This window comes from Saccopteryx bilineata, chromosome 9 (genome assembly GCF_036850765.1).
Source record: "Saccopteryx bilineata isolate mSacBil1 chromosome 9, mSacBil1_pri_phased_curated, whole genome shotgun sequence".
NCBI classification, from domain to species: Eukaryota; Metazoa; Chordata; class Mammalia; order Chiroptera; family Emballonuridae; genus Saccopteryx; species Saccopteryx bilineata.
The window spans coordinates 9,499,597-9,523,835 of NC_089498.1; the positions used below are offsets into that span (position 1 = coordinate 9,499,597).

General features: G+C 50.8%; 3 protein-coding genes and 1 long non-coding RNA gene across 4 annotated transcripts; 3 read left to right on the forward strand and 1 right to left on the reverse strand.

Annotated features, from left to right (window-relative positions):
* Nucleotides 1-1,657: 1,657 nt before the first annotated feature.
* LOC136312558 (metallothionein-1A-like) lies at nucleotides 1,658-3,026 on the forward strand. Its single transcript, XM_066242082.1, has 3 exons — nucleotides 1,658-1,811; nucleotides 2,378-2,443; nucleotides 2,792-3,026. The coding sequence occupies exons 1-3, from the start codon at nucleotides 1,784-1,786 to the stop codon at nucleotides 2,881-2,883; spliced, it is 186 nt and encodes a 61-aa protein (XP_066098179.1). The 5' UTR covers nucleotides 1,658-1,783; the 3' UTR covers nucleotides 2,884-3,026.
* A 2,287-nt stretch (nucleotides 3,027-5,313) lies between these two features.
* Nucleotides 5,314-6,678, forward strand: LOC136312559 (metallothionein-1A-like). The gene is made up of 3 exons (XM_066242083.1): nucleotides 5,314-5,467; nucleotides 6,028-6,093; nucleotides 6,438-6,678. Exons 1-3 carry the CDS (start codon nucleotides 5,440-5,442, stop codon nucleotides 6,527-6,529), a joined length of 186 nt encoding a protein of 61 aa, XP_066098180.1. The 5' UTR covers nucleotides 5,314-5,439; the 3' UTR covers nucleotides 6,530-6,678.
* LOC136312561 (uncharacterized) lies at nucleotides 6,538-8,716 on the reverse strand. Its single transcript, XR_010727013.1, has 2 exons — nucleotides 8,447-8,716; nucleotides 6,538-8,325 (listed from the first exon to the last, which is right to left on the reverse strand). It is a non-coding gene; the product is annotated as an uncharacterized lncRNA (long non-coding RNA).
* A 1,086-nt stretch (nucleotides 8,717-9,802) lies between these two features.
* LOC136312560 (metallothionein-1-like) lies at nucleotides 9,803-11,472 on the forward strand. The gene is made up of 3 exons (XM_066242085.1): nucleotides 9,803-9,950; nucleotides 10,450-10,515; nucleotides 11,227-11,472. Exons 1-3 carry the CDS (start codon nucleotides 9,923-9,925, stop codon nucleotides 11,316-11,318), a joined length of 186 nt encoding a protein of 61 aa, XP_066098182.1. The 5' UTR covers nucleotides 9,803-9,922; the 3' UTR covers nucleotides 11,319-11,472.
* Nucleotides 11,473-24,239: the final 12,767 nt, after the last annotated feature.

Consider the following 24,239-nt stretch of genomic DNA (forward strand, 5'->3'; position numbering starts at 1 on the left):
CCAGAATCCAGCTGTTGGCTATTTGAAACCACCAAAGGGACTAGGGCTTTGGAAGGAATTGCCAAGGCTTTTCTCAGTAAGAGGGAATTGGTTCCAGGACTCCGCGTCTGCTCATGCAGGGTGATGGCAGGTTCTGCAGTTTGGAGGGAGTGACTTGTAATTAATGACAACGGTTAGTTCCCCTCGGCTATTTGTGGAGGGAGTTGCTTTTTGATGTAAAATCAAAGAGAAAGACCATGAGTCAGGACTGTGCTTGTCTACAAGGCTCTGTGTAAAGAGGGGATCACATTAAGCCCGCCTGTGTTGATGCATAAGTATTGGTGTCACGCATCCTGGTTCAGAGCCTACTGTGCCACCAGTGGTATGTCCTTGGCAAGTCACTGAAACTCTCTGGTCTCCATTTCCCCATTTGTAGAAAGGAGGTTACCATATTTTCCCATGCATAAGACACTCCTATGTATAAGATGCACCTTACTTTTAGGGCCCAAAATTTGAAAACAAAATGTATTACATAGTTATTGAACTCAAGTTTTATTCATCATAAAATTCATACAACTCCTCATCTGCGTGAAAAAGCGGGAAATGCTAGTAAGAAAACTATAATCACTGTATAAGATGCACCCAGTGTTAGGACCCCAAATTTTTAGAAAAAGTGCATCTTATACATGGGGAAATATGATATAATCTCTAAGTGAGGAATAAGTGAGTGTCCTGGCTCCTAGCTAGGGCTTAATAAACATTATGCCCTATGTGGCCATTATGATCACTATGTCCACACTGAAATCCATGGGAAAAGAATCCCTTCCAGTTTCCAACAAGCCCCTAGGGGAAGGCCTGCTAGATACGACTATTGATCTTAGCCAAAGGGCCAGACGAAGTAAAAGAACTCATTGGTTTAGAAGTACCACTCTGGGTTAGACATTATGGGTGGGATTAAAACCTTGCTGACCTGCTTCCAGGAAGACTAGAGATGACCTCCTGTAGGAAGTAATCTGGGACAAGACACTGCCGCAACATTTGGGCAGACTTTCCCACCCTTTATGTCATTTATCCACAGAGAAGCCAACAAGACACTGAAAATGCAAGGGTTGAAGTGACAGTGTCCTTTTCCAGAGAGGTTAAGCAACCTACCAAGCTACCAGCTCCGCACTCACAGGTCTACACCTTGCTGGCCACAGCAGGCTGATCATGATGTCACTGGATGCTTAATCCTGCCTCTCACAGTGAGATCTAGAAGGAACTTCTGAAGAAAACCAATTGTGCCCCTGATATGAGAGATGGGAAAATGAAGCTCACAGCAATCACCGTGCTGCCTCTGGGCCAAGTCTCAGCAAGCTCATCTTCCATGGCAAGTGAGGGTGGACATCTGTGGGCGAGGGCACAGGGCCTGGGTTTCAGTAACAGGGCGAGGAGACCCAGTGGAAAATTGGGAAGGTCCAGCCTGGAGACTAGCTGATACCGTGTGCGACACACGGCACACTAGCCCCTCCACGTGATCAGCTCCAAAGGTGACTGCCCGCGGGGAGGGCTCAGAGTGCGTTGCGCTCGGATAGGCAAACGGTGCGCCCGGCGCGGCCCGGTGCGCTCAGCACAGCCAAGGACGCTGCGAGCGGCACGGACTCCGCAGGGCGGGGTGCAGGGCCAGGGCGAGACCTCTGCGCCCGGGCCGCCTCCTCGGACTATAAAGTGAGCACGAGGGCTCCTGGGCGCCACCACGCGTTACACCAGCACCAGTGCCTCTTCGCCACTGGCTTTGGACCTCTCTGCTTCATCTCTGATTGAAATGGACCCCAACTGCTCTTGCCCAACTGGTAAGGACCCGGGATCTGGATTTAGGGGGCAGCATTTCCAGCTCCAGGACAGCGTCCCTGGGGTGAGAGGGAGCATGTTGAGCTTGAAAGGAAATGGTCCTCTGCAGAGAGATAGTAGGTTCTGGGCTTTCTCCCTGGCCAAGGGCTTTCATCCCCCTTTAGAGCATTTCCAGCCGCCCAGCTGCTCCTATCAGAGAGGCTGAGGCTCAGGGCTGTCTTGCTCCCCATCATCAGGTGGGGGTTGTGGGTGGGGGTGGAGGACTGCTGGGCCCAGGACTCTAAGCCTTGTGTGGTAGGTTGGGGCAGGGGACATACAGTGTATCCTCTGAGCTCAGGACATAAATTCCTGGCCCTCAGACCCATCCTAACTGAACTGGGTCTGGAGCCTGGGACCATCCTGGGGGTAAGCAGCAGGGAGTGCACTGCTCTCTCCAGCACAAGGGCAGAGAGGGTGGACAGGCCTGTGTCTGCTCTAAGTGGGGCAGGAGGGGGTGCGTGAGGCATAGTTGAGGGCTGCTGTCTCTCCCACAGTCACACCTCACCACCTGTCTCTCCCCTCCTTGCAGGTGGATCCTGCACCTGTGCCAGCTCCTGCAAGTGCAAAGAGTGCAAATGCACCTCCTGCAAGAAGAGTGAGTGGGGGTCTTCTCTGGAATCTGGGGGCTGGGCTGAGTCAGAGGAGGACACCCTGAGCTGGTTTAGAGTGGCTAGTTCTGGGGAAACTGGTCTTGCTTTGCCCCTGGGACCCTGTCACTGCCTCTGCAGGCTCTCTGCCCTGACTGTCCTCGGTTCAAATGGGGCAGGCCAGCCTTCTCCCTATGAAATCCAAACCCCAAACAAATTGCTAGTTATATCACAAAAGAGCATGCTTTTGCGTCCCAAGGGTCCTCTGGAGCTGAGGGCTTGTGTCCGGCCTGGTGTTGGGCTGTGAGGTGCCTGGTGACGTCACCTCCGACCTCTCATTTCCCTGCTGTCCCCAGGCTGCTGTTCCTGCTGCCCTGTGGGCTGTGCACGTTGCGCCCAGGGCTGCATCTGCAAAGGAGCATCGGACAAGTGCAGCTGCTGTGCGTGACCTCTGGGAGAGCCGCTCCCTGATGTAAATAACACAACATGTTCCTGTTTAAACCTGCCTTTTATTTTTTATTCCACTCTGACCTGTTTGCCACACTCTTTTTCTATGAAATATGTGAGCGATAATAAAAGTTGTTGACTGTCCTCTGATCTGGTTCCTTTTCTGTGCTTTGGAAATGAGGAATTTTGTGCCCACCAGGGCCAGGTTGGGGAATGGCTGCCTTAAGGCCAGCGGGTGACCTCGCTGAGCTTGATCCTCTGTCAATTACAAGAGCCTTAGTCCACATGCTGTGACGGCTGGCTTCTGAAACTGGTGTTGAGGATCATTCCATCATTTATGATATTCACAGATATCAACTTTGGTAAAATAAAATGAATTAGTAAGAAAAGGTTTTGAAAGAACAGTATACAAAATCACTTTTGAGAATCGACACATAATTGCAATAAATATATGAACCACCAATAAGAATATGACATTTTAAAATGTTGTACTGCCCTGACAAGGTAGCTTGATTGGTTAGACCAGGGGTAGTCAACCTTTTTTATACCTACCGCCCACTTTTGTATCTCTGTTAGTAGTAAAATTTTCTAACCGCCCACCAGTTCCACAGTAATGGTGATTTATAAAGTAGGGAAATAACTTTACTTTATAAAATTTATAAAGCAGAGTTACAGCAAGTTAAAGCATGTAATAATAATTACTTACCAAGTACTTTATGTTAGATTTTTGCTAAGTTTGCCAGAATAAATCTTTATAAAACAACTTACTATAGTAAAATCTATCTTTTTATTTATAATTTGGTTGCTCCGCTACTGCCCACCATGAAAGCTGGAACACCCACTAGTGAGCGGTATGGACCAGGTTGACTACCACTGGGTTAGAGCATTGTCCCCATATGCCAAGGTTGCGGGTTCAATCCCCAGTCAGGACACATACAAGAATCAACCAATAGCCTGACCAGGTGGTGACGCAGTGGATAGAACGTCGGACTGGGATGCAGACGATCCAAGTACGAGACCTCGAGGTCACCAGCTTGAGTGCGGGCTCATCTGGTTTGAGCAAAGCTCACCAGCTTGGACCCAAGGTCTCTGGCTCAAGCAAGGGGTTACTCGGTCTGCTGAAGGGCCACGGTCAAGGCACATATGAGAAAGCAATCAATGAACAACTAAGGTGTCACAACGAAAAACTAACGATTGATGCTTCTCATCTCTCCGGTCCTGTCTGTCTGTCCCTATCTATCTATCGCTCTGTCTCTGTAAAAAAAAAAAAAAAGAATCGACCAATGAATGCATAAATAAGTGGGACAACATCTCTATCTCTCTCTCCTTTCCTCTCTTTACCTAAAATTAAATAAAAAATGTTAAAATGCTTTACCTATACTCATAAGTGTATACTCAATAAGTGAGCACTCAAACAATTCCCAAAACTCATTTAAAAAGAAAAAAGACAGTAGAGAACTGTTGTCAACAGACCTAGGCCTCATACCAGCAGTTCAGGAAACTTCTCCCTCCCTTGGGAGCCTGACTAGGTAGTATACAAATTTCCAGCTATGGAGCCTTGGGCAAGGAACTTAGTCTTTTTATGTTGAAGTGGTTGTCCTCTAGCAAAAAGAGCTCAAATAAATAAATAAATAAGTAAAAGTACTTTCCTGCAGGGGTGTTGTGAGGGTACAAAGATGCAAAGTGCTTAGAGCACTTACTAAACGCTGTTATGTTTAGAAGGTGATGAGGAAATAATAACTTTTCCTTCTGGTTATTCAAAACCAAGTCTGCCCCGCTGTGAGGACCTCAGGGAGCCGGTGTCTCAGCCACTGTGGGAGCAACAGCGTTCTCTGCAGAGGGCCTGGAGGAACGGGCCCCTGGATCTCCCCGGGAGGAGCCCGGAGGGAAGGAAGGCGGCAGAGGCCTCTGCTGGATGGCTAGGTGCGCTGTACAGCCGAGAAGGACTGAAGACCGAAAATGGGGGACGGGGAGAAAAATGGCGGGTGGGACGCCACAGTCCCACTGCACAGGGTCCTCTGCACACAACTCCCTCTGGTTTCTCCCCCACTCCAGCTCAGTCAGGACATGAGTGGGATGAGTGTTGCGCATGGGTTCCTGGAAGGGACAGAACTGAAGACAGAGCCTGGGGACCGAGGTGCCGAGGACCGGGAGGGCACAGGGTCTGGGTTTCAGTAACAAGGGCAAGGAGACCCAGTGGAAACTTGGGAAGAACCAGGCCTGGACGCTGGCTGAATACCGTGCGCGACACACGGCACACTAGCCCCTCCACCTAATCAGGCGCCAAAGGTGCGCGGGCGCGTGCGCTCGGAACCCCGCCGCGATAGGGGACCACTGCACCCGGCCCGGCCCGGTGCGCTCAGCACAGCCAAGGACGCTGCGAGCGGAACGAGCTCCGCGGGGCGGGGTGCAGGGCCAGGGCGAGACTTCTGCGCCCGGGCCGCCTCCTCGGACTATAAAGTGAGCACGAGGGCTCCTGGGCGCCACCACGCGTTACACCAGCACCAGTGCCTCTTCGCCGCTGGCTTTGGACCTCTCTGCTTCATCTCTGATTGAAATGGACCCCAACTGCTCCTGCCCAACTGGTAAGGACCCGGGATCTACACTTAGGGGGCAGCATTTCCAGCTCCAGGACAGCGTCCCTGGGGTGAGAGGGAGCATGTTGAGCTTGAGAGGAAATGGTCTTCTGCAGAGAGATAGTAGGTTCTGGGCTTTCTCCCTGGCCAAGGGCTTTCATCCCCCTTTAGAGCATTTCCAGCCGCCCAGCTGCTCCTATCAGAGAGGCTGAGGCTCAGGGCTGTCTTGCTCCCCATCATCAGGTGGGGGTTGTGGGTGGGGGTGGAGGACTGCTGGGCCCAGGACTCTAAGCCTTGTGTGGTAGGTTGGGGCAGGGGACAGTGTATCCTCTGAGCTCAGGACATAAGTTCCTGGCCCTCAGACCCATCCTAACTGAACTGGGTCTGGAGCCTGGGACCATCCTGGGGGTAAGCAGCAGGGAGTGCACTGCTCTCTCCAGCACAAGGGCAGAGAGGGTGGACAGGCCTGTGTCTGCTCTAAGTGGGGCAGGAGGGGCTGCGCGAGGCATAGTTGAGGGCTGCCTCTCCCACAGTCACACCTCTCACTACCTGTCTCTCCCTCCTTGCAGGTGGATCCTGCACCTGTGCCAGCTCCTGCAAGTGCAAAGAGTGCAAATGCACCTCCTGCAAGAAGAGTGAGTGGGGGTCTTCTCTGGAATCTGGGGGCTGGGCTGAGTCAGAGGAGGACACCCTGAGCTGGTTTAGAGTGGATAATTCTGGGGAAACTGGTCTTGCTTTGCCCCTGGGACCCTGTCACTGCCTCTGCAGGCTCTCTGCCCTGACTGTCCTCGGTTCAAATGGGCAGATCAGTCTTCTGGTGAAATCCAGACCCCAAGCGAATTGCTAGTTATATCACAAAAGAGCATGCTTTTGCATCCCAAGGGTCCTCTGGAGCTGGGGGCTTGTGTCCGGCCTGGTGTTGGGCTGTGAGGTGCCTAGTGAAGTCACCTCCGACCCCTCATTTCCCTGCTGTCCCCAGGCTGCTGTTCCTGCTGCCCTGTGGGCTGTGCCCGTTGCGCCCAGGGCTGTGTCTGCAAAGGAGCATCGGACAAGTGCAGCTGCTGTGCGTGACCTCCGGGAGAGCCGCTCCCTGATGTAAATAACACAACATGTTCCCGTTTAAACCTGCCTTTTACAATATTTTTTATTCCACCCTGACCTGTTTGCCACATTCTTTTTTCTATGAAATACGTGAGCGATAATAAAAGTTGTTGACTGTCCTCTGATCTGGTTCCTTTTCTGTGCTTTGGAAATGAGGAATTTTGTGCCCACCAGGGCCAAGTTAGGGAATGGTCTAGAAGATTACTGAGTTGTCTTGTGCATGGCAATATTTGTCCCCTGACTGAGTGCCCTAAGGCCAGCAGGTGACCTCACTGAGCTTCATCCTCTGTCAATGCAAGAGCCTCACGTGTGGTGAGGGCTTACTTCTGAAATCCTGGTGTTGAAGACCATTTTAGCACTTATAACATTCACGAATATCAACTTTAGTAAAATAAAATGAATTACTAAGAAAATGTTCAAAAGAACAGCACATGAAACCCATTTTGAGATTCAATATACATAATTGTAATAAATATATGAAGAAGTCATATAAGAGAATCAGATATTTACAAACGCTGTGCATATGTCTATCAGAAGTGTTCCTTTCGTCTTTGAACCAAGTCCTAACCGGCCCAGAGGGTAGAGCCCACAACCTTACAGAGCAGTGCACACAGCCACTTCAATTCCCCACAGGGAACCGTCACTCTCGGCTGGCCCAGGGTCTCTGACAGGACTCCTGCCACCCCCCCTGAGAGCTCCTACTTGTGGCTGGGCTTTGAGTCTCAGGAAGTCTCTCCTGAGTCAGGCAGATATTTGCTTCTCCAAAATCCAGCCCTTGGCTACTGGAAACCAGCAAAGTGACTAGGGCTCTAGAGGAAACTGTCAGGGCTTTTCTCAGCATGATGGAGTGTGCCTGAGAGTCGGTTCCAGATGAGGGACTTTGCCCACACAGGGCGATGGCAGGTTCTGCTATCCGGAGGGCATGATAGTGTTTATTAGGCAGGAAAGAAGCCCGGAGTGACTTGTAATTAATGACAATGGTTTAGTCCCCCCCCCCCCCCCCCCGCTGTTTGTGGAGGGAGTTGCTATTTGATGTAAAATCAAAGAGAAAGACAAGTCACACGGAGCGGAGTCAGGACCAGGCTTGCCCGCAGGTGCCCTGTGTGAAGAGGGTTCTCAGCAACCAGCCTGTGCTGAGAGCATGGGTTCTGGGGTCAGGCATCGTGGTTCACAGACCACTGTGTCACTTCCTGGCTGGGGTCCTTTTCTCCATTTGTACAGAGGACATTCTGTCCCTATGTGTGGAATGAATGATAGTTTCCTAGCTCCAGGCGAGGGCTGGATAAACAGTGGCTGTTATGATCACTGTTTCTGTGCTGACATGCGTGTAGAGATAACCCTTTTAACTCCCAACCTGCTCATTGATTCTGAAGCATTACTCCGGGTCAGAAGCTAGAGACGGCATTAGGTCCTTCTGGCCCAGGGCTATGGGGAGTGTGGATGACCTGCAATAAGTCCCCTGGGACATGATATCCGTCCACGTTAAATCCTGCCTCTCATTGTTCAGAGCTCGAAGGGCCTTAGAGACAGTCCCGTTGTGATCCTCGCTTGAGAGACAGCAAACTGGAGCCCAGAGAAGGCACAGGGCTGTGCACTGGGGTCTGACTGCCCCTCAGTGCTGTCTCCACCGCCTCCTCTTTCATGTGGTGTAGTGCTGCTGGGTGGCTGGTGAGGGCACGGTGCTGCAGGCCGCCGGCGTGAGTACCAATCCTCCTGTGTCGCCGATAGCTGGCTGTCATGACCTGTCTGTGGCTCAGTCTCCTCCGCTATGAAAATTGAAAATAGTAGCATCTGGTTCTTAGAATTGAATGATTTGATACATGCAAAGAACTTAGAATTTAGAGCACTGCAAGTAACCTATAAATTCAGCTATTCATTTCTCTTTACCATTCATAGAATAGGAGACATTTTCCTACTTGCAGACAAATACACCAGGCCTGGTGCGCCTGGCTCTGTGTCCTGTGTTGGCCTCATCCACCACGTGAACCTGATGAGTCCAGTGGCCCAGAGGAGGTGAGTCTCTCTTCCCACAAAGATGCACCAGCACCACGGATGTAGAGCACGAGCAGTTGTATCTCATCACAGATACAGGATGAGAGTAGTTTATGCAACAATTTTTAAACCATTCATATTTCCTTAAATATATTTATATGAAAAACAAATACCTTATCACTCTCAAAATGAGAATCAGTTTACTTCCAGACATAGAAGGTAGCCACAGAATCATATATATATATGTTCCTTTTGTAGGCATCACTTTGTCACTTCCAGGATTCGACTGGACACGACAGAAGCGGTGAAGACATACCTCTGGGCCAAAGGGAAGGTTCTTTCTCGTTCCTTTGGGAAGTGACAGGAATCAGACCCAGCACCACCTCCCAGCACGTCCCAGCACGTCCCAGCACAGTGTGCTCCTGTAAACTTGTGCTGTGTGTAATTCTAGGATTTCCCCTCAGAGTTGTTGTCAGGGTTAAAGAGTGAAAGGGACTGATCAAGGCTGGCGCTGACGAAACGTTATGTCATTGTCAGGAACACTGAAAGGGAAAAGGAAAATAACTTTCCCTGCTTGTTATTTAGCTAGGTCAGCCTAGCGCCTAAAACGATTTCTTCCCTGGGACAGAGGGTGGGACAGAGTGCCTTGGGAACTCCATCCTGGGGTGGGTCCCCTAAGCGGAGGAAAGCCCTGGAAAGTTTAGGCAAAGGAGGGCGAAAGGAAGGAGGAGGGCGCTCTATCTGCCTGCGTTGCTGTGAACAGGAGACAGGCAAGGACAGACATCAATACAGGGGTTGGGCTGGGGGAGCTAGAAGGTGAAGGTCAGAACCACCCCCCGTCTTTGCACACCACTCCCGGGCTCCAGCCAAGTCAGAGATGTGAGCACAGGGTGGGTTTGCACACGTGCTCCGGGAAAGAGTGAACCAGAGTACAAAACTAGGGGACCAGGGGTGGGGAATACTGCTAGGACTCAGGGGCTGAATTCCTGGAAAAGCCGGGAACAGGGCTGGCTGCCCCCTGGGGAAAATTGGGGAGGGCCCGAAGCTGGGACACCGTGTGCCGCTCGGCACGCCAGCTCCTCCACGTGATCAGGCGCCAGAGGCGCGGGCCGCGTGGTGCGCAGCGAGTCCAAAGGCCTCCACAAACAGTGCGCCCGGCCCTGCCAGGTGCGCTCAGCTCAGCCAAGGACGCTGCGGCCGGCGCGGATCCCGCAGGGCGGGGTGCAAGGGCCGGGGCGGGTCCTTTTGCGCCCGGGCCGCCTGCCTGGCTATAAAAGGAGCACGCGGGCTCCTAGGCGCCAGCACGCCTTGCACAAGGACGAGTTCCTCTTCTTCTCTTTACTTGGACTTCAGGCCTCGCCTCTGATTGAAATGGACCCCAACTGCTCTTGCTCAACTGGTAAGAACGCCCGGCTTTGGGCCTTAGGCTGCCCCTTACCCAGGCATGAGACTGCGTGTCCCTGTGGTGGAGCAGGGAGTATTTTAATAGGGACTGTAGTGGATTCCTGTAGTTGGTCAGTGCGTCCTTCCACTGACCAAGGTGCTGAGAGCGTTTCCAGTCTCCCCTTGCCTGTATTTTAGAGTTGGTGGTACTGAGTTCTCCAAGTCAACCAGTGGATCACAGGGCTGCTGGACTGGCCGCAGAACTGCCAAGATTCGGTGGGCGGTGGGGACATTGCCTGTTTGCAGTTCAGGACATAAGGCCCTGCCTGGGCTGTGTCTGGAGCCTGGGACCTCCCTTTGGGGTAAAATCAGGAAGAGACCCTACCTCCCTCATGCTGAAAAAAGGGAGGCTTGTCTTTATCTGCCCTAAGTGGGAAAGAGCTCCCTCTGCTGTGTCTGACAGAGGAGGTGCAGGGAGCGATTGTTGATTGACTGCTGTCTCTCTCTCCTTGCAGGTGGATCCTGCACCTGTGCCGGCTCCTGCAAGTGCAAAGAGTGCAAATGCACCTCTTGCAAGAAGAGTGAGTGGGGGACCTTCTCTGGGAACCTGGGGGCTGGGCGGAGTCAGAGGAGGGAGCCCCGAGCTCAGCAGGCGGCAGCAGACTAGTGACCCAGCATCTGTAGCCGCCTCCTCTCAGCCGCTGAGTGAGAATCAGAGCTGAGAGAGCCACGGAGGTGGTGAGCCTAACCTCTCACGCTAGCACAAGGACAGTCCAGTCCAGAGAGGTCACCAGATAGTGTCAAGGATGGAGCCGGAACTAGAACCTGTCTCCTGATGCAGCCTTCTGACCTCTCTAGTGTCCCCAGCACTTGATGCACATGAACTTGGTTTCTTTGACTTGCTGGGGCAGCTCTTTCCTGTAGAGTCAGCCCAGAGCTGACCTGGTCCTCCGGGGCCCTGCTGTGGCCAGGGTGCTGCCCCTCTCTGAGCTTGAGGACTTTTCTCCCTTCATTTGTATGGTTCTAGGAGGCTAGGGACTGACTTCCGTTGCCCCCAGAGGCCCTGGCACTGCTTCTCCAGGGTTTCTGCCCCGTCTGGGCTCAGAACGGCAGGGCAGCCCTTTCCTAGTGAGTGGACCTTTTCCAGAGGTTCTACCCATTGTCTCGGAAGAACACATGCATCTCAAACTCAGGGTCATCCGGCGCTGGGAGGAGCTTGCGCCAGGCTGGCTGGTGGGCAGGAGGTGCCTGTAATGTGCGCTCTGACCTCTCCCTCTGCCCTTTCTCCCCAGGCTGCTGCTCCTGCTGCCCTGTGGGCTGTGCCAAGTGTGCCCAGGGCTGTGTCTGCAAGGAAGCACTGGACAAGTGCAGCTGCTGTGCGTGATGTGGGGGAGAGCCTGCTCCCCCTTGTAAATAGAGCAATGTGTACAAACCTGCATTTTTTTTTTATTTTTCAATGAACCCTGACCCAACTGCTATGTTCCTTTTTATATGAAATATTTGAATGATAATAAACTTATGTAGACTGTCTGGCTCCACGTTCCTGATGGTGTTCTGGGGAGATGGGAGTTGCTCCGCAGTGGGTTGTAGGGGCCCCCCGTGATGAAGGGGGGGAGGGGCGTGGTTGGCACAGGAAGTGAGGGTGGGTAAAACATTCTCCGTGGTCTGGCCTGCCCTTGGCTCTCTCCCTTGTGAGCATTTCCTCTACCACCTTCTAGAATTAACTGGGCCCCGACCTTTTTGTGTATCTGCGTCACTGCGAGTATCCCGTAGCCCCTCTGCTACACCAGGCCATGGGCTCTCAGTAGTGAGGTGACATAAAACTTAGACTGCTGGAGAGGGACAGTGACGGCATAGGGGAAACAAAGTGGCTAGCACTGAGAATGCGGAAGGGTGAGCCCGAGTGGAGAGACCCTGGCACTGAGACCAGACAGCTGCATTCCTCTCGGGACAGCTCAAGCAAAGGCCCTGAGTCCGGAGAGAGGCTGACGTATTCAGGAAACAGGCCAGCATGCCTGGGCTAGTGTGGGAGGGGCGTAGTTCGAGTACACTTTGGAGAGGGGAGTAGGGGCCACGTGCCTCATTCATCTGAACAACTCCTAACCTGGTTACGCGGCTGAATCACTTAGAGAGGTGGGAAGGATGCCAAGCCACACCCCACTTTCCTGCCATCGCCTCAGTCTGACTTCTTAGGTCTAGTATGGGTTAGGGGGACTATTTTAAACAAGTGCCTAAGGTTGTAACGCTCTGACAGTCACACAGAATCATTTACTGAAATGAAATGAACTTCTGCCAGGAAGCATTCTGCCCCAGTTGGTATTTGAAGCACACCCCTAACACATGGCTGTCCACGCTGATGGCTGAGGGAACTGAGAGGGACGTTGTTCCTGTCTGTCTGTGGCAGGCAGGCTCTGCCATGCAGGACGGGACAGGGGGCTTCGCAGAGAGCAAAGCAGGCTGAAAAGGCCGTCCCAGCCTCCTTGGGAGTCTACGCTGTGAAAACCACGGTGGCGTGGGTGGGCTGGTGTCCCAGCCGCTTTTTCCTGGCAAGAGAGCCTGGCCTGGAGCTCGTGGGGTTTGAGCAGCAGCGTGAGGTGGCCGTGCCCCTGGATGTGCCAGCACCACAGATGTGCCCAGTGTTCGCTCTTTCACAACTTGTTCTTGGAACCACATCTGCCAAACCTCTCCAGACAAGGGGACACAATGTTTTCACTGTGCCTGACAAACAACAGTCATCTGCATTGCAGTATTTTTGTTTTCTGAGCCACGTGTGAAGTGGCTTCTTCACTCTGTTCCCATACACCATCTCCCCAAGGGTTGGGCGGGGCGTGCACATTATGAATATCTGTTGGAGAGATTAATTGATGATAGTATTTTTCTAATTTCATTTGGCTGCATCGAAAGACCTTGTTTAATTCCAGAAGTTAATACCGTGTTTAATTGGGAAAGCCGTTAAACGTGTCATCTTTGGAACCAGACCGCCTGGCTGGAACCATAACTCCATTGCTCAGGCAAGTTCTGTGGCCTGTCTGTACCTCATCTGTCTCATCTGGAAAGTGAGTACAGTAGCAGTGTCTACTTCATAACGTTGCCTGAGGTTAAATGTGTCGAGCACAGTCCCTAGCACATAACAGCTGCTTAGTAAGTGTTACTTCCCTCTCAGCTAGGCACAGTGCCTGCAATCAGTAGGCAATCCATAAATGGTTTGTATAAATATTTGACGGAAGGAGCATTTATTGGACCCCTTCTGTATGTAGAGCATTGTGCTGGGCACAGAGAGGGAAGGTAGCACATAAATAAGATCCATTCTTTTTGTCAAAGGAGCTCTTACTTCAAGTCCCTGTTGAATTCAGGGAGCATTTATTTGTCACTTCTAGATTCAGTGGCTGAGCTGGGGCAGAGGATGACACAGAGTCTGAACATTACTGCCTTGAAGAGAACAGCTCCATTTCTTCTTCTTTTTAATTGGAAAAAAAAATGATATTAGAGAGAGGAAAAGAGAAAGAGAGAGAGGCCCTGGCCAGTTGGCTCAGTGGTAGAGCGTTGGCCTGGTGTGCAGAAGTCCCGGGTTTGATTCCCGGCCAGGGCACACAGGAGAAGTGCCCATCTGCTTCTCCACCCCTCCCCCTCTCCTTCCTCTCTGTCCCTCTCTTCCCCTCCCGCAGCGAGGCTCCATTGGAGCAAAGATGGCCCGGGCGCTGGGGATGGCTCCTTGGCCTCTGCCCCAAGCGCTAGAGTGGCTCTGGTCACAACAGAGCGATGCCCCGGAGGGGCAGAGCATCGCCCCCTGGTGGGCAGAGTGTCACCCCTGGTGGGTGTGCTGGGTGGATCCCGGTCGGGCTCATGCAGGAGTCTGTCTGACTGTTTCTCCCCGTTTCCAGCTTCAGAAAAATAAATTTTAAAAAAAAGAGAGAGAGAGAAAGAGAGAAACATCGATTTGTTGTTCCACCTATTTCTGCATTCATTGGTTCTTGTATGTGTCCTGACCAGGAATTGAACCCGCAACCTTGGCGTATCAGGACAACTCTGTACCCGACTGAGCGACCCAGCCAGGGCAAGAACAGCTCCATTGCACACTGACTCTGGGATAGGCCGAGTGGGAGAGAAGCTAAGGCAGAGGTGCAGAAGCCTTGGGCAAAGGGTGTCATTCAGTCTGACCAGCAGGTCGAGAAACCATTCTTTCACTCCCTCACTCATTCACAGGGTCACTTGTGGGCCAGCACTGAGTAGAGCATCGGTGGTGAATGGACTGGCTCTTCTGGGAGGAGGGGAAAGCTGGTACAGCCCTGCCCAGCGCAGATGCTTGGTGTTGGCAGACACCGAACCAGTCGAACCCTCTCTCCTGAGCCGCATAAATTCAAGGTGCACCTCAGTGGCCAGGACATGGAAACAACCAAAAAGCCCGTCAATAGATGACTGGATAAAGAAGATGTGGCACATATACACTATGGAATACTACTCAGCCATAAGAAATGATGACATCGGAACATTTACAGCAAAATGGTGGGATCTTGATAACATTATACGAAGCGAAATAAGTAAATCAGAAAAAACCAGGAACTGCATTATTCCATACATAGGTGGGACATAAAAGTGAAACTAAGAGACATTGATAAGAGTGTGATGGTTATGGGGGGGAGGGGGGAAAGGGAGAGGGAAAGGGGCACAAAGAAAACTAGATAGAAGGTAACAGAGGACAATCTGACTTTGGGTGATGGGTATGCAACATAATTGAACAACAAGATAACCTGGACTTGTTATCTTTGAATATATGTATCCTGATTTATTGATGTCGCCCCATTAAAAAAATAAAATTATTAAAAAAAGAAAAAAGAAAAAAAAGGGTTAAAAAAAATTCAAGGTGCACCTGTCAGGACCAAACAGAACCCGGAGCTCATACAGTACGTGGAAATATGTCAGGGGACAGCAAAGAACCCACCCTATGTGGTAGTCACAGGACAACTAGCCCGAGCTATATATAGACCTGCTTGGGCGGGAAGGGCGGTACTTCTGTCTTCTGGGGACCAGAGAGGCTGCCCAGCTGCCGAGCCCGGCCCCCTCCTGGCCCCTTTCCTCCTCCATGGCGGCCTTCCTCCCCCTCTGCAGAGTCTTCTCTTAGTGAGAAGGGGGGGCTTGGGATATGCGTGAATTTTGGCTGGGGTTTTTTTTTGCCTCAGGGCAGCTGTAGGGACTTCTCCTCTGCTGTCCGGGGTCCCCCTCTAGACAGGCTTGGTGGTTCTTGAGCGCTCCGGGAAGGGGGCTTGAGACCAGGGCCAGGAAGTGGGTGTTGTCATAGAGGCCTGGATGATATGCAGAACGCAGTGGATTAGTCCCTGGGATCCCAGAGATGGCCTAGCAAACCTGGGGGCTGGGACCTGGGTCCCGTCACCCCCACCTGGCCTGCCTGATTCATCATCAGCATCACCGGGGGTGGCGGGACGGCCATATGCAGACCGCCTGGACTCTGCTCTGTCTCCAGGTCACTTCCCCCAGCGCTCCCAAGAGTCTAAGTTGGAACCTCCATCTGCAGGTCAGTAATTGGGTCACCCCAGGCAGGAGGCATTGCCATGGGAACATGGTCCTTCAGAGAGCGAGGGCAACACTGCCCCCAGAGGCGTCACTCTGGGGGTGAACTGGGCTTGTGATAGGCGTTGATCCGGTTTGGCTGTCTGTTATCCATCTCCCAACCTCATTTTGGGACATTCTCTTTGCCCCTATTATGTGCAGCCTTGGAGGGAACGGGAATCTGGGGGTCCAGCTAAAAAAGCTAGATGCTCGGACCCTTGCTCTCCAGGGAGCCTCAGCCAATCAGACGTTCCCCTGGGGAACTCAAATGTGGGCTAGAATGAGTTCCAAGGACATTCGTCACAGGCACATGCCCCAACCAGACTCTTTGGGCCCTGAGTCCAGGCCTGTGGATCCTGTGTCGCTACCCCATGGTGTTCCCTTGCTCCTTCCCCCTTTCCACCTGGTCCCGGAGTCCCCACCTTCACCTGTCCAACAAATGCCCCCCAAAGTCCCCACCTTCACCTTTCCAACAAATGCTCCTCCCCCTGGAGTCCCCACCTTCACCTTTCTAACAAATGCCCCCCCAAAGTCCCCACCAACCTTTCCAACAAATGCTCCCCAAAGTCCCCACCTTCACCTTTCTAACAAATGCCCCCCCCAAAGTCCCCACCTTCACCTTTCCAACAAATCTCCTCCCCTCACCCCCCCACCCCCCCACCCCCGCTTAATTCCATTGCTCGTAACAAGGAGTTATCTTCTGGAGAAGGTGGTGGGGCAATGGGCTTCCTCCATGGCATCACGGGACCACCCCCAACCTAAGACTGAGGGCAGAACAGGACCGGGCCTGCACTTGGCCTCCCATCCTGGGCCTCCTGCCTTCTTGCTCAGGCCTGTGACACACGCCCTGGGTGAGGTTTTCTTTGAGTAACCCTGATGTTTCCTGTCTGCCCTTGGGGCTCCCCGCTCTCAGTCCTGGGAAACTCACTTTCCTGGCAGGGAGTCCTTTGTGCTCGTCAGATGAGGTTCCATAGAGCCCCACGGGTCACAGGGTGGGGCCCTGGTACAGAAGAAAGAGCAAGGCAAACCCCCCAAAGCCAGCAGCTCCCCTGGAGGGGAAGTGCCTGAAGAGCACACGTGAGCTCTCCTTAGAGCACGGGCCCCACCCCCCACCCCAAGGCGGGGAGAGTATAGGGAAAGGCCTGGAGATAGGAAACGGAGACTTGTTTGGCCATTTCCCAGATAATGTGGAACCATGGAGGGTTACAGCACAAGGGAACAGCATGACTCTGGCTCTTCGTGTGTTCATTCCCGGGTACTTCCGTTGTGCTGGGCCTGCAACAAGCACGGATCAGTGAAAATGAATCGTGCATTGATACACGAGTACATAAACTGACTATAAATTATAATAGAGAGGATAGTTAGAAAAAAAACCACATAGTTTATAAAAATACAAAAGATGCCATGCTCTTTATTGCACTTGATACTGTCCCTACAGTCTTGATTTTCACAGAATGTGGTCAGTGATTTTTGCTGAACTGTTGTATCTGTAGCCCATCTATGGTTAGCAATTGATGAGAAAGTGTAGTTCCAATATCTATCTATCTATCTATCTATCTAACATCTATCTAACTATTTTTACAACCCTTTAAAATGTAGAATAATGCTCAGGCCATTCAAAGATAAGCCTTGGCCCAATATGTTTATTGACCCTTGGCCCAATAAGTTTATTGACCCTTGATCTCTGTTCTTGAGCATGTTTACATCTACTGTGGCTCATTGATGAAGGTGCTCTCTAATAGTGCAGAACTGCGCACCTCTTCCCAACTCTGCATTCGGGGACATTGCACTGGGAGCTTGAGACAATGTAGTATTCACACGCTCTAAGTGGGCAAACCCTGTGGAGCAGGGCTCGGCTAACTGTTGATTGTTTAGACTTAAGAAGGTGAGGCAGTAAGTGTTGATAATGCCAATTAAACCTGAAATGTGTAACCATTACACAAAACATTGAGGAAATACTCTTCCAGTATTTGAAAATTGCCAAGATATCACACATGTCATTTTACTGAGCAAGGAAAGTTGCAACTTACACCTTCTGGCAATGACCCCCTCATGTCACAGTGCAGAACACACCCCCAACCACTCACTCGGTGTGGATCCATGGGGTTACTCTGCCCCTCGCCCCACAGATGGTCCATGACAAGCCTGGTCAATCAGAGTTACGGGATCAGGGAGCATCACATGACCAAATCCAGGCCAATCAGAGTGAACTTTAAGGCATTTGCTAGAATTGGGGGGCAGAGGATGCTCTGTTTCTACCTGGGTTGTAAGGTGCTAGATAGAGCCACTGCTTGGAGCAAACTCCTCTGAGTGTGACGACAGAGGACAGCAGGGCCAAGACCCAGAGGGAGAGAGTCTTGGCACCATTGCTGGAGCACCCACACCTGATGGGCCTGAGCCGGAGTCACCTGGATGTTCAGTTAAGCAATTTCAGTAAATGATTACGTACTTTCACTCAAGCCTGTTTGCAGTGCGCTTTTAGACTCCTGACAAGCAGAGATCGCAGAGGGGCAGATTTTCTGAGCAGCCCACCCCAGATCCTGAGCTCCAGTTTCTGCATCCCCTAGACCAAGAGGAATGCATAGGAGGTCAGGCATCAAAATTTCAGTGTCCTAATCTTGATTTACCTCCTCTTGAGGGTCTGACCGCAGGGCGGCTGGTTCTGCTCTTGGAGCATCGGTTTCCTCGTTCGTTCTCTCTTCTCAAAGGTGTGTGGAGACAGGCAGAGTGAGAGAAGAGCCTCCCTGCCTGGCTGCTGACAGCCTCCCCCCCCCCCCTCAGGGGCACCTGCCTTCAACAGGAAGCACTCCAAGTGGCGGGTCGGGAATGCATCCACCTGTGATGGCTTTCCACCACAACTCCCTTGTGCTGCAGGAGGAGGCTGGTCATGACCACTTACCAGTGAAACAGGAGGGCTGAGGGGCAAGCACGTGGGCACGGAGCCCGCCAGCCCTGGGTTTTATTTCTTTTATGCGGCTGACCTCCTCTGTGATGTTGGGCAAGGTGTTTAACTTCTCTGAACCTCAGTTTATTCATCCCGCAAATGAAATTATGAAGACTAAATTACACCATGCCCAGCATACAGTAGGTGCTCAATAAATGGTCGTTATTATTAAGACCAAGCTGTGTGGCTCTCCACCAGGTTAACATTGATTTTTAAAGTTTGACAGTATCAAATGGGGATGCTCACCTGTTACTGCAAAAGACCAAAGGGGCTTTAGCCTTACCTTCAGTGTTCTGATATATACATACAGATATATAGATAGATATAGATATAGGTGTAAATAGGTGCCTATATCTAAATCTATCTATCTATCTATTTGAGTAGCAAATGAGTTCATGCATTTCTTTTAGACTTAAAATAATTACTTGTGGAAGACAGCTGGGACATCCACAAGGTCATAAGGTGAATAAATGCCCAACAGGCGCCCAGCTTGTGGCAGGATGCTGTCATAGGGCATCCTGTCCCCCAGGCCACAAATCCTGCATGGCAGTGCGCCCCCTGGAGGGCCACATTCTCAGATCCGTCCCCACCCCATTTCATCCTCTTCTGGTCTCCTTTACCCCTTCATATTACCTCACCAACCATGTTGGCATCTGAGCTCCAAACCCTCTCAGGCTGTCAGTTCCTTGGGGACAGCGATGTGATCTATATTCCTGCATTCTCATACAATTCAGCACTGTAGAGTCACTGAGTGATATATATATATATTTGTGTGTGTGTGTGTGTGTGTGTGACAGAGACAGAGTCAGAGAGAGGGACAGATAGGAACAGAGAGACAGGAAGGCAGAGAGATGAGAAGTATCAATTCTTTGTTGCAGCTCCTTAGTTGTTCATTGATTGCTTTCTCATATATGCCTTGACTGGGGGCTACAGCAGACCAAGTGATCCCTTGCTCGAGCCAGCGACCTTGAGCTTAAGCTGGTGAGCTTTGCTCAAACCAGATGAGCCCGCGCTCAAGCTGGCGACCTTGGGGTCTCAAACCTGGGTCCGCCGCACCCCAGTCTGACGTTCTGTCCACTGCGCCACCGCCTGGTCAGGCAGTAAGTGCTTTCTTAATATCAAGATCCCAGATAAGGTCAGGGAGATAGTCAGCAGGTTGAAGGCTAGACACATGTTTTTAAAAATCAGCAGCATAATTGAAATATGGTTACCTAGAATTCTAAGTACATACTCCCTCTCCCAGGGTTAGAGATCCCAGCTCTTCCGTTCAAATCTGCAGGTCTGAGCACTGTAGTTTTCAACTTTGCTAACTAGATGTTTACTCCACCTTGTGGTCGTTTCATTTGTTGCAAGCTGGGGAACTGCCTGCCCACCCACCCTACTCAGTTTCATTTGTCTATCAGCCTGCACATCAAAAAGTTAAGACAACCAAACTGCTTTCCTCTGAGGCTAGAAAGCAGTTCTAAGCTCACAGCCACAACAGCATGAGAGGTATGCAGAGGGGCCTGGGGAAAGCAATGTGGAGTTAACACGAGCTGGCATATGCAATGTTCTGCTAATTTTCCTAGAGCCTTAGTTTGAATTTTTAGGTCAACAACTTTGCCCCACTTTTTCCACCTTTTCTATGACTAAAGGTCCTGTTTGGACTGTGTTTATAATTTTTTAAAAAGTTTTATTTATTGACTTTAGAGAGAAAGGGGAGGGAGAAACACTGATTTGTTCCACTTATTTCTGCATTCATTCACTGGTTGATTTTTGTACATGCCCTGACCAGGAATGAAACCTACAACCTTGGTGTACGGGGACAACGCTCTAACCAACTGAGCTACACAGCCAGGATGGACTGTGTTTGGAATTTATGACCGATGCCATTTAAATTCATTTTGTGAAGATATTTTTGAGAATTTTGCAGTATACTTGGAGATAATTACACACCTTTAGAGTGTCATAAAATGGGAGTATCTTGTATTAAAACAGTCTTTCCCCAAATCTATGTGACATGAGAAATAAACAAAGCGATGCGATAGGCCTAAGGTTGGACCCCCTGGAGAGTTTTCACAGCAAGGATGTCTGTGGACCTCAGTGTCCAGGGGTGTCAGAGCTGTTACTATGGTAACTTGGTGTTCTGGCTGACCTTGAGAATAGTGACTATCCCTGAGACTCAGTTTCCAGGCTTGTGCTGTCTACTGTCCATCCGGGCCAAGCTATAATGGTTATTCAGAGCTCACCCTTAGGCAGAAGCCAAGCTATGCAACTGTTATTAATATGTATACTATTTAATAGCAATAGCGATGATGTTTCAAGAAGCTTTGAGAGAATTCAGGTGAGCACAGCCGGAGCTGTGGTCTGTTCTCTACGTAGCACCCACAGGCATCTGGTAGAACATGTCACTGCTCTGCTTCAAGCCCTCCAATGGCTCATCCTTCTTCTTGGAGTAGAAGCTAAAGTCCTTCTGTTGGCTCATAAAGTCCTACATCACTCCCTCTCACCAGCTACATCTGCCTACTCTATTCCTTGGGACCAGAAAGACTGTTCTGCCTTAAGGCCTTTGCACCTTCCATTTCCTGTGCTTTGGTGCTATCGGTGGCTCCCTTCCTCATCTCCTTCATCTTCATTCCACCCCCTCTTCCTAGAAGACTCATCCCAGCCTTCTGCCCGGCTTTACTTTTTTCCTGACCACATGTCATTATCTAACCCCCCTATATTTGCACTTGACATTTTGTATGTCTCTCCCAACAGAATGCACACTCTATGAAGGCAGAGACTTAAAAAAAATTTTTTTTCCATTGATTTGAGAGTGGGGGGGGGGGAGAGAAAAGGGGAAGAGAGGGAAAGAAGGGAGAAGCATCAATTTATTTCACTTAGTTGTTCCATTTAGTTGTGCACTCATTGATCACTCCTCAAACGTGAACTGACCAGGGTCAAACCTGTCACCTCTGGTGCACTGGGTCAATGCTTTAATCCAGGGTGGACAGGGACTTTTTTAATGGAGAAATTCTTGCTTACTGTAGACATTAAATGGCAGGGTGTGTCTATAAGGAATAAGTCAGACTAGGCAAGCTTGCAAATTAAAGCTTTCTCTCTTTGGAAATCGAGACGCTGTTTGAAGGAGACCATTTATAAGCCATTATCTACTAACTGTAAAAGATGTCTTATAATTATGGTTTAAAAAAAATGTTTGATCATTTTTACTTAGCCCAGGAAGCAATATAGTAATCTCACACCTTGGTTTTGTAGGCTCAGATGAGCTCTGACCTATATTTCTTCATTTCCTCTGCCTGTTACCTCAAGGGTTCATTCAGTCCAGGAAGGAAGGAGAACAGTGAAGGGCAGAGTGCTTGCCCTGGATCGCAGGACAACCACATTGGAGAGTAAGGGCCGAGAAATGGGCCAAGATTGTTGCGATGGCTTTAATAAAAACAAGAACTTAATCCTTGATGGTTCTGGGGTCAGTATCAGCTGTGGCATCTGAAGGCCTGAAAACAAGCCTTGTCTTTGCTGCCTACTGGGCATGCCACCGTGGGCCCATCCCAGTGCCCAGAATAGTGCCCGACACATAATAGATGCCCAGTGAAGAAAAAGCCAGAGTCAAAAGGCAGAGAGCAAAGACCTCTCTTTGCCAAAAGATTGTAATAGGTCCCCCCTGAATGCTGCTGGCTAGTGACATAAGCCAAGACAAGGTAAGGTTTCATCACACTATAGTTTCAGGAAACAATTCCAGTGTCCAGTAATGGTACGGAACCACTGACCACCACGACAGGGCCGCATATAGAAGCTGGCCCTGCCCCGCTATGCCATGCCACCAATGCTTTGGGCCCAATGCTGAGGTGCCAATACTATTAGAGAAATTCAGGCTCTGCCTTCCAAGATAGTTGATCATTTGGGGGCTGGAAGCTCCACTCTGAGAATCCCCTGGCGGGTGGGTCAGCCAGGATCCTTTTCAGCTAACAGTGACTGTGCGCCACCTGGTGGACGTAAAGCTGAACACGCCACGCGCTGCCCCCGGGCTTTCCAGTCTGGTGTAAGCAACAGACAATTGTCAAGTCCGGTGATGCCTGGGGGTGGGGTGGGGACCTGCTGGCAGCTTTGTTCTGAGTCAGAGAAGCCTCTACTCAATTCTAGAGTATTGTGGCGAGAGGCCTTGCCAGGAATAAAAGCAGTTCATACTTACTGAATGTTTATTATATACAAGACTCTGCTCTCAACCCTTGACATGTATTAACTAATTTAATCCTTAGAACGACACTTCGTAGTAAATTACTATCATTCTTACAAGAGTATCCACGATGTGAAAGAGGTAGCCCCCCTTCCCCAATGTAACCCGGGGCATTCTTGGGCACAGTCACTGAAAAAGGGAGCATGGGTGGCGGGAAGCCCCGAAGCCACCCCCGGCCACTGTCCTTGACATCCTTGTTTGCTGACAACTTCCTCCTGGGTTTTCAGAGATGGGTCAAGTCTTCTGATTTCTGAGAGTGGGAATAATTAAAAGTCTGTTTCTGTATTTTCTGCTTTCACTCATGGAGACACTTTTCTTTTGTCATTTAAGTTTGAGTTTTATTATTTTTTCCCCCTTCCTAAATCCCCAGCTGCAGATACATTTAATAATCAACCACAACAGAGCCCCTGACAGTTGGGCCTCCAAACAGATGGCTCCATCGAAAGGCAGTGGTTGAAAACGGATGGTAATTTGAACCCATCGTGAAGACAGGGGTCTCCTGGAGGCAAAGGTTCTACAAAAACTGAAGCCACAGCCTCCCCACAACCACCACCCCAAGATCCTTTAGTACACTTTCCACGCGCTGATAAGCCTTGCCCCATTTTTTTTTTTTTTTCCTTAACATCTGGAACATTGAAAAGGAAGAGAGAAACCCTGGGGCCTTGTCAATCAAATTCACTTTTTTTTTTTGGCAAATTCAGCATCAATGAGAAATTGCGCAGTTTAACATGAAAGTTGATAGATGTTGGCAAAACTGTTTTTTTTTATTTTTTTTATTTATTTTTATTTTTTTCTGAAGGTGGAAACAGGGAGGCAGTCAGACAGACTCCTGCATGCGCCGACCGGGATCCACCTGGCACGCCCACCAGGGGGCATGCTCTGTCCATCCGGGGCGTCGCTCTGTCGCGACCAGAGCCACTCTAGCGCCTGGGGCAGAGGCCACAGAGCCATCCTCAGCACCCGGGCCATCTTTTTGCTCCAATGGAGCCTCGGCTGCGGGAGGGGAAGAGAGAGACAGAGAGGAAGGGGGGGGGGGTGGAGAAGCAGATGGGCGCTTCTCCTGTGTGCCCTGGCCGTGAATCAAACCGGGGACTTCCGCACGCCAGGCCGACGCTCTACTACTGAGCCAACCGGCCAGGGCCGCAAAACTGTTTTTAAACAGCAGCAATAAGGAGATGTGTAGGATTTTTTTTTCCAATCAAGAGTCAGTATGTTTAATAACAAATAAGACAACCAGATGTTTAAAAATCCTACCACCTTCGCCCTGGCCGGTTGGCTCAGCGGTAGAGCGTCGGCCTAGCGTGCGGAGGACCCGGGTTCGATTCCCGGCCAGGGCACATAGGAGAAGCGCCCATTTGCTTCTCCACCCCTCCGCCACGCTTTCCTCTCTGTCTCTCTCTTCCCCTCCCGCAGCCAAGGCTCCATTGGAGCAAAGATGGCCCGGGTGCTGGGCATGGCTCTGTGGCCTCTGCCTCAGGCGCTAGAGTGGCTCTGGTCGCAATATGGCGACGCCCAGGATGGGCAGAGCATCGCCCCCTGGGGGGCAGAGCACCGCCCCTGGTGGGCGTGCCGGGTGGATC